This window comes from Sceloporus undulatus, chromosome 1 (assembly GCF_019175285.1).
Source record: "Sceloporus undulatus isolate JIND9_A2432 ecotype Alabama chromosome 1, SceUnd_v1.1, whole genome shotgun sequence".
Taxonomy (NCBI): domain Eukaryota; kingdom Metazoa; phylum Chordata; class Lepidosauria; order Squamata; family Phrynosomatidae; genus Sceloporus; species Sceloporus undulatus.
Genome location: NC_056522.1, coordinates 97,030,091 through 97,040,320, shown reverse-complemented (window position 1 = coordinate 97,040,320; position 10,230 = coordinate 97,030,091). Strand labels below are relative to the sequence as shown.

Here is a 10,230-nt window from a genome sequence, read left to right as displayed (position 1 = left end):
CCCACAAAAAACTATGGATGCCGTCCATGAAAGCCTTCGACTCCACAGTTCTTTACATTCCTCATTCTACAACAATCACTTTAAAATAAGCAGGGATTTTTGTATTTTGTTTGTGTGTTTATTTGTTTTTTGGTTTAAGTCAAAATTCATTGGGAGAGTACACTTTGTTTTAAAGTAAAAGTAACCACTTTAAAGTGTTTTTTGAAGAGTCACCCTGACAGGAGGGGTCGCCGTTGCAATGGGCACCTCCAGTTGGTGTACCTTCAACCAAGGGTGCCCAAGTGGTAGTATGTAGAGTGTATGCAGGTTTCTCTCTTACCTGCATCCCTGGGAACTTTATTTAAAATGTGCTTGAGATCTTGTTCTCTCTTTCTCTCTGTTTGTATTTTTGCAATACTGTCTCGCTTCCTTTGGGTTTATAAAGAGCTCCTAACTTGAGAAGATCTTTCATAAAGCACATCCATACCTCATTCCCCCTTGCTCCACTTTAATCTCCTGCTTCTCAAGCACATCTGTGCCATTCATGAGGAGACCAGTTTATTCCAAGAATTTGATATGGATCGTTTAATATAAGAATATGATTATCCCTGATTTTGAGAGCTCATGAACTTTCTAAAATACTTTCTGTTTATTCTTCCCAGAAGCTATTACAGCTGGTAGTTAACCCCTAATTATAGAAGTCATAACTTGAAGAAACATTGAATGCCAGTGATTGTGACACAAATTGTGTAAAGAGTCTTCACAGACAGAGGAAGCTCTCCTCTTCAGACCATCACTCTTGACATGTAGAGAGCAACAGAAACAGGTGAGACTAGTATAGTCTCCCTCTTAATAATGCTATTCTACCCACATGAATTAAATCTGAAGCCAATTTAAGAATATTAATTAAACAGCATGAATAGAAGATTCCATGTAAAAAATGTGTAACTTATCTCAGGTTTACTTTTCCTCATGAAAAAAAATTATACTCATTATCAGGGGCTGCATCTACACTGCAGAAATAATCCAGTTTGACACTACTTTAATTGCCATGGCTCAATGCTATAAAAGTCTGGGAATTGTAGTATTGTGAGATATTTAGCCTCCTCTATCAGAGAGCTCTGGTGCCCAATAAACTAGAAACCCCAGAATTCCATAGGATGGAGCCATGGCAGCTAAAGTGGTATCAACCTGGATTATTTCTGTAGTGGATGCAGCCAGGGTTTTCTATGAACTATTTGTTTCACTTTGAGGAGGTTTGCTTTTTTCTCTTTCTCTGTATCTAGCATAGGCTCTTCTTTTGTGTCATTGTTTTCCACACTGCAGCCTTGGGTCTTTAAAACCTAACTTCTAAAACCATCTGCCATTTAACTTCCTTTCCACTTCATTAAATACTTTCATAAAGTCTGTACCTTTAAGAGTCCTGAGATGATTAGAACTAAATTATTCCTTGCAGGACTCCTGTATTAAAATCTTCTTTGGCTGATTTTGTTCCTTGGGTAGAAGATGATAGCTTTAATCTGTAGCAGAGGTGTTCAGCTTTAATCACTCTGAGTGCCACTTTTACATTCGGAACAACTAACTGAGCTGGGCTACACAAATAGGTCACCTGCAGAAAACCATGTTTGTCAAATTTATTTTTAACTTTTTTCTTGATAGCCTTTTTCTGTTTGAGTAACAACATCGTAGCATCACTATCTCTTCCCTCTTTGCACCATAGTGGCCTTCTCTGTACTGATCTAACTCTTCTTCTTTTTCTCTTTCTTCTATAGCACTCTCTCTACTCTACAACCTGTTTGTTCATGCTCTCTTCTCTACACCCTCATCTGTTTTCTCTATCCACTTGTTTCTTTACACATCTAAGTTACACCTCCCTATTTCTTCTGCATGTTCTGCTTTTTCACTTCTGTTCTCTCTAACCACAGTTATCTCTTCATTTTTATCTGTTACCCTCCCATTTTCTCTTTTCACATTGCTCTGTGATTTATTTTTCTGTCACACATTTATTTTATCCCTTTCAGGAGTTCTCCCCTTTTATCTCTTTATCTCCCCATGCCATCCTAGAGGCATCTCACTGTCTTTACCTTCTGTGTTAAACCACTCTTGTCTCTATTTCCACACCTGCCTTTTTCTTGAAATCCAGCTCTGTTAATGTTTTTCTTTCTCCCATGTCTTTTCCCTCAGCTTAATCAGGGGTGGCAACAGCTTAAGGCCTTTCATTCAACCATCGATTTACACACCAAGGGAATCGCAGATACAGGCATATACATTATGGTTTTTTGGACTGCAATGGGTCACAAAACCCTGTATTGTACAGCATGCCTTCCCTAGTTCTCTCCTATGCTCTTCCTGCTTGCCTTACCCTTCAATGCTTCACCCATTGTCTGTCTTCCTCCAAAGCCCCTAGGTTTCCTCAACCCCCTTCTGCCTTGCCCAGCATCTCTTCATGCTCTTCCTGTGCTCTTTCCTGAACATTATTCTCCTTCAGTACTCCCCAACCCTCATTCCCATAGTTAACTCCAGGAGCACTGTGAGGAAAGGAAGGCCTTTGAAGGGATTCCAGTCTTTTTGGAAGAATTTTCTAAAAATTTGAATCAGGGTTTCATTGTCTTGGCAAATACCAGAGTATTCACAGATGATTGCAGGCACAGAGTTTCCAAGCCCCACGCATCCATAGGAATGCCATGGCATTGTGTGAACCTTCCTCAGCATAGTCTGTATGCCCATCTCCAGTCCAAGACTACAGGTTGCCTGCTGTCTTTTATGTAAATGCCAGATTGAGCCAGCAGAAAGGTCAGGTATTGTAGAAGAGATGTGATTCTGTGCCATTTACTCCTAGACTGCATTCTATTTTATTATCCTGAAATGTCCCAAATGACCTATTTTAACAGTAAATAGAACAGTTAAACACAAGTAAATGGTGCTTTCAACTGGCAACAAAGCAGTATGAATGCTGATTTCTTTTGAACTGTCATCTGACACAGTCTTGAGAAATTGCACACATGAATTTGATATTTTTTAAACTATTAAAAGCCAAATTTATCTCTGTAGTGGTTCTACAGAGAAATAAATATAACAACAAAAGCAACAACTTTGATCTAAAAACAGAAAACAGTGGTGTGAGCTTTGATATTATTACCGCCTTACCCTAAATATGGCATAAATGGAGACAAGAAATCAAACAATTGTTTGTGTGAAATACATTATATATATTTTTCTCATACAATGGCAGTTACAGAAAAACTTCAGTGCTGCTATCCTGTTCTGAAATGGACCTAAGTAAATGGTCTCAAGGTTCTTGCCTTCAGGGAACCTTTCACATCTGAATTAAATTGGTGAAGATTTTTTGTACATCTGCCACAGGATCCTGCATGTTGCAGATAATTCTGGGGCATTCTTTAGGATTAGAGTTGCCCATTACGGAGTAGGCTGGACTCTGAGATTTCATGGACAAACACTGACACACAGGGACAGTCCCTGCTGATGTTATTAAGTAAGGTTCATTAAGCTTTAAACACAGTGGCTTAGAGCATGACATTCAAATAAAAATATTATAAAGTGGAACTAAGGAGTTTGAAATTATGTTTTTCAAGCTCTGTATTAAAAACAACTTTTTCCAGCACTTATTTTAGTACTTTGGCCAGCACTACTTCAAATAACACATGGGAGTTGTATTCTAAGCAAGGAGACTTGAAAGCAAAAAGAAAGTTTTCTGAACCCTACTTTGAATTATTTGTTTCTATTAACCAATGCTCTCTCTGCTCACATTTTTTCCTATCGTGCACTCATGTTGTGGAATTCTTGATCACCCCCGTCAATGGTCATAATAATGCTATTAATTATTGCTAGTTATTTTTATGAGGAGAGATAACAGTGCTAGACCAACAGGCCAATGATGGATGCATGTCTATTCAGAAACTATTGACTTTAATGGCATTTATAGTGTTACAATGCTGACAATCAAACATATCTCAGTCAAAGTTTAAGACATTCTTTAATGTGGCAAAGGAGAAGAGCTGGGAAGGCAGAGAAGGAGGGTAGGAGAAGGAAGATGATTCATACAGCAAAATGTGGGGACAGAATGAAAGAAAGAGAGGGACACGGAAGAAGGGAAAAGGCAACTATAGCCAGAATTGAGGAGGCCATAGGTTGAGAAAGAAAATGATAGAGGGAGGAGAGCCAGGGAAGGAAAGAGCAGATAAAAGCAGCTAGGACATGTACAGAGGGAGGAGAAGGAGAGAAGAAGAAAAAGAATTGACAAGTGTTTAGTGTGTAGTTGGTTGAGTTAAGAGGTAGAAATTAGGAAATGAAAGAACTAAGGAATAAAGGAGTTAAATATAGGCAGAGTTGCAGAGAGAAAAGAGAAGGAGAAAGAGAAGGAGAGGGGGAGAGAGAAGAAGAAGATTTTATACACACACACAGAGCCAGGAGGTGAGAGCATAAGGGGAAAGAGAACAATGAAGAGAACAATGAAATAAAGAGTTAAAAGAAATAAATAAGGAGAGCAGAACAACAAACATTTGTACTATGCTTTTTTGCTAACAGTAGTGTAACCCATCTTAGACCAAGAAAGAAAACTGTACTGCAGGTAAGAAAGGTGGAAACAGAACTGGGAAAGATAACAATAGGAAAAGTAATGAAGTAGTACTCTATTCATTCAGTGAGTTTGTCACTAATCTCTTCCTCTGTGAATTCCATCCTTTATGTCCTAATCCTAGCTGCACTTTGAGACACTTTAAGAGGGAAAGAATAAGAGAGGCTAGTAGGTAGACAGTCCTTTTGGAGAATATACATGTTTATGACAGCGTTCTTGCCCTGAGGTGGCTTTCTTTTGCCCTGAGAGGCCAAAGCACTGAGATCTGAGAATCCTATCAAGGATAAGATCAAGGAGTCAAAGACATCACCATTGCCCACATAAACGGAGCCCAGACAAATTAATAATAATAATTTTATTTATTTATTTATTTATTTATTTATTTATAGCCCGCCCAATCACAAGGAATCCGGGCAGGTTAGAGCAATAAAAATACAGAGAATACAATAAAATAAAATACAATAAAATAAGATAAGATAAGATAAAAGAGAGTGGCGTAAGTCACAGAATTCACAGCTAGACTGATGGAACTGGGCTTGTCTTTTTCACTCCCTCCCAGGTCTGATGTACGGAGGAAGGGTTCTTCTTCTTGAGGCAAGAATATTATTTTAATTAATTTTAATTTAATTCTTCTCATTAAATTTAAGAATTGGTGGACAGAGTGACGTAAGTCACAGTAAACGGGGAGAGGAACTAGGTAGGGAAGGCCTGCTGGAAGTGATCCATCTTAAGAACCTTCTTAAAGGCTGTAAGAGTAGAAATGTCACGGATCTTCTTTGGCAGGTCATTCCATAGCTTCGGAGCTGTGATGGAAAAGGCCCTCTGGGTAATTGAGGTTAGTCTAGTTTTTTTGGCTGAAGTAGATTTTCCCCCGAGGACCTTAGAGTGCGGGATGGACAGTATGGAAGAAGGCGTTCCCTTAAGTATTCTGGACCCAAGCCATGTAGGGCTTTAAAGGTAATCACCAACACCTTGTACCTTGCCTGGAAATTAATTGGCAGCCAGTGAAGGGATTTCAAATGCGGTGTTATGTGATCATTACAAGAAATGCCTGTAATTAACCTGGGTGCCATATTTTGTATAAGTTGAAGTTTCTGAACTTGGCACGAGGGTAGCCCCATGTAGAGCGTATTACATAAGTCCAATCGAGAGGTGACCAGCTTCTGTTTCAAGGTCTCCTGGTTCCAGGAAGGGGCGCAGCTGGTGTATCAGCCGAAGCTGAGAATGCAGCAAGGGATCTGATAGACCTAATAGAATACAAGTTGAACATGTCAACCGTGTGATGTAGTAGATAAAAAGCCAATGCAATTTTAGGGTGTATCAATGGAAGTATAGTGTCTAGATCATGGGAAATAATAGGACTACTCTATTCTGCTTTGGTCAGGCCTCAGCTAGAATAATGTGTCCAGTTTTGGGCACCACAGTTCAGAAAGGATGTTGACAAGCTGGAGCATGTCCAGAGGAGGACAGCCAAAATTATGAAAGCCCTGGAAACCATGTCCTATGAGGAGCTGCTTAGGGAACTGGTTGTGTTTAGCCCGGAGAAGAGAAGTTAAGAGATGATATGATAGTTCTGTTTAAATATTTGAAAAGATGTCATACAAAGGATGGAGCAAGTTTGTTTTCTGCAGTTCCAAAAAATAGGACCCAGAGCAATGGATTCAAACTACAAAAAAAGAGATTCCACCTCACTCTTAGGAAAAACTTCCTGATAATTCTATTATTCTAAGAAAATACCAGCCTTTCCATATAGTTATATATTTGCAGGAGATTAATAGTGAAGGACAAGGTATTTCAGAGAAGCTTTCATTTTCATCATTGTTCTTCTTACCAAGCAACCAGATAAGAACATGGTTTGAAAGTGATAGGATTTTAATAAACAATTCTTCATCTGGTATAGCCTTCAAGGTTGTTTTGTGTGTTTTAACATAATTTAGTCTATGTAATGCTTTTTTGAATTTCTCCAATTTTTCACTCATTTGAGAAAATACTGATTTCCTTGATTTGAGATAGATCTTTTGTGACTGTATAATACTTAAGCACAGATATTTCCCTGTTAGTTAAAACCCACTTATGTGGCTATCTGTAGTATTTCCAAGCAGAGCTATTTGAAAGACTTTTGTTGGCTGATGAAGATTTTTAAATTTTATGGGCAAGTTATTGTTAGTTTCTCCTTCCTCACTGTTTTGTGCAAGCGCTTTGTTTAGTGCCCCAGCTTCTTTCTCTGTTATATTTGTTGGGGGGGGGGGGGGGAAAAGTAATAACTGTTATTTTAAGGAGTAAGACATCTTAACCCTTTCAGGTCAATATAGAGCACCAGAAGGCCCCAATGACCATAAATATTGTTCTGCCATTACAAATGCTTGTTTTGTTTTACTAGGCATCACAGGCCCCTGTGCAATTGCTGAGACAGAATGCAAAATGAATGGATCATAATCTTGATCTCTTAACAAAATGTGTGTACAACACTGAGGTTAGACTACAGTGCTCAAATGTAGAAATAAACCAGCATCATACAAATGCTTTTCAAAGACATTAAACAGGCTAGTGGCAGTGATAAGGCTTGTGGTATCTGTTGTTGTTGTTGCTGTGTGCCTTCAAATTGTTTCTGACTTATGGCAACCCTAAGACAAACCTACCATGGAGTTTTCTTGGCACAGTTTGTTCAGAGAAGGTTTGCGATTGCCTACCCTGAGGCTCAGAGAGGATGACTTGCCCACAGTCACCCAGTGGGTTTTGTGGCCAGGAGGGGAATTGAACCCTATGCCCTTTGTTGGCTTCCTATTTTTAAACATAATTTATTTCTTACAGTTTTGACAAGAAAAGTTTTTTTATAACGTCTAAGGCAGAAGATCAGTACAGAATATACAAGATAAAATGTTATCCAGTGCTATAAAAAAATAAAAATCTCCATGCTAACTGATCCTGCCAGTGTAAATTCCATAGCATGTGGCACTATGTTGGCTTCTTGTCAGGACCATCTAGGTTGTTGCACTGATAGTTGAGTCAAAATGACTATGCCTTAAGCAGTATTGGGCGGAAAGTCTTTGCTCTTAGGTGCCACAGTTGTGGAAAGAAGTGATGTGTGACAGAGTCTCTATTCAAAGCAACGTATGTCCTTTTAAAGGCTATGTAGGATATATTGGAATGCTACTCTTATCAGAATAGCAGGACAGAATTGCTCAACCTGTAAAAGTAGTTTGCATGTGAATCATATGCACTTTATGTGTCAACTAAGCTGCAAGTGTGAAATTATATGGATTAATTTGAAGTAACATTTGTTCTCTTTCTGATTAATGTTTCTTATTTTAAAGATGGAACTAAAGTGCCTTTTATTTCAATAAACTTTTTACCACATGTAATATTTAGAATCTTAAAGTCTTACATTTGTTCCCACCTAGAGAGTGTGAAGAACATATTTCTGGATAAGGGCATCTGCATAGAGGATGAGAGAGCTTTTAAGCCTCATTTGACCTTCATGAAGTTGTCAAAATCCCCAGAGCTACGAAAACAGGTATGATCACTTTCGTACACTACCTTATCTATTGCAGGGCATGTGGGGCGCTGTGACCATAAAGAATCTACCGTGAAGGAGGTTTAAATTCACCAAATATTACAGTATCAATATTTTTTAGCCTTGCAACTGAAGTTAATAGCACAGTGGTAAAGTGCTGATGATTCATTGCATGTACTACGAGAGAAACAGACTTTGCTCTCAAGGTTCTTAACCTGATATTTACAGGAAAATCATAAAGTCATTATCCCACAGTTAAAATGTAATCCAACAACAGATGTGGTATTACATATCTAAAATGAGTTTAAGAGACAGTTATCTCCAACTGTTTCTGTATTCTCATGGGCTTAGATCCTGAGTTGCCTTTCTGTTATCAGGACTTTGAGCTGGAGGATAGGCTTTTTCACATATCCCTCCTTTTCCTCAAGTGTTTCTAATACTGTTTTTAAGTGTCCTTCAGCTCTCAGAAACAGATTTTCAGGGAGCATAGGCCTTCAGATTATTTCTGGAACCAAATCATAATTTATTTGTTTTGTGACCACAGAATTCGATTAGCTGGTGACAGGGACGTAGCTAGGATTTTAGGAAGGGGGGGGGGTCCAGACTAAGTGCCATCATTATAATGGGGCTTGAGTGCGGCGGCGCAGCAGCACACACCATTCATTTTTATAATGGAGGGGGGGTCCGGACCCCCAGAACCCGCCCCCCCTTGGCTACGTCCCCGCTGGTGATATAATACAATAGTCTTTATAGGATGGTTATCTTATATCTTAAACATGGATTTTGATTAAAATTTACAGTATGTCAGCACTGGAGGTCCATTGGTTAGGTACCCCTTCCTGACTCAGCTATGCACAACCAATCCATTCCTGCACATTCTTTTGTTGTTGTCGTCTTTTTTCCCCAAAACTCAAGGCAGATTCACTAATTAAAGTAAGCTCACACAAGAACACAAAAAATAATTAAAATGTAATTAAACTTCCTATAGAACCATTAAAACATATGCATTAAAAATAAGAATAAACGCTATAGAGCTAAAGATTTATTTACTATTCCTCTTCTCTCTTCAGAAAGTTCTCTATCATTTTAAATAGAGCCCACCTGTGCATTTTCCCAAGTGTTCCAATATATTGTCACCCGTCACCCGGACAAGCAGTAGATTCTGTCTGAGTTAAAAAATAAGTTGGGGAATCTGTTCTTACAGATTTAGCAAAACAAACACTGAGGCCTAAATCTAATTGTTAGTCTCAAGTAGTATACAGTGTGCCCGCGTCATACGCGGAAAGCAGTGCTGCTTCTTCTGGTGCCATGCACTGGAAGAAACAATGTGCCACTGCTGGCGCATGCTGGCACAAGCACGAGCCCTATTACTTGTAATGGGGCTCGAGCATATGCATTTTTTGTTTTACGCGGTGTGTGTGTGTCTGGAACGGATCCCCTGCGTAAAACAAGGGCACACTGTATACTCCTTGAAGTAATGGATCTTACATAAATGTGGGCATAGCTAGTTCACACTGATTCCATTGATCTGCTCTAGTTTCAACTAACAATTGGATTTAGGCCATGAGTGCTATCCCATATATGTGTACTCAGAAGTAAGTGTCATTCATGTAATATTCCATCTAAGTGTACTGTACATTGAATTGCAATGTGAGAGCAGTAGCAAAGGTAGCTTTTTAAAAAAGTGAGACAACTGATATCTCTGAATTCCCATTGTTGGCTGCACAACTGACATTATATTTGGTGATGGGCCCCATCCCTGCCATTCATACTTATCCAGTAACTGCTGCAGATGTGTATGCTTAATGTTATATTAAATTGCAACAACTGAATTGTAGTGACCCGGGCGGTGTATTAACATTTAAGGATTTTTCATAATTACTGTTATATATGTTCAATGCATGTTGAGCCAACAGATTTTAATTTGCCAGACCTTTTTCCTTCATAATATTTTAAGTGGTGTATCCCTGTGGGTGGTATAGCTTCTTTTAAGGTACAGTAGAGTCTCGATTATCCAACTCTCGGTAATCTGACATTCCAGATTATTTTAGATCAGTGGGCGTGGCTTGGAGCCCTTGCCACGCCCCCAGACGGAAAAGGCTCCAAGCAAAAAATTTTTGCAATTTGTATTTTTATAATGATT

The 10,230-nt window shown here is 38.8% G+C and overlaps 1 protein-coding gene across 1 annotated transcript in view; it reads left to right on the top strand.

The window, feature by feature from the left end:
• The window catches only part of AKAP7 (A-kinase anchoring protein 7), a 90,119-nt gene that overhangs the window by 4,794 nt on the left and 75,095 nt on the right, over positions 1 to 10,230 (top strand). The window contains exon 2 of the mRNA XM_042456917.1: positions 7,975 to 8,087. Coding sequence (XP_042312851.1) covers positions 7,975 to 8,087 — 113 coding nt within the window. The remainder of the gene's footprint in view (positions 1 to 7,974; positions 8,088 to 10,230) is intronic.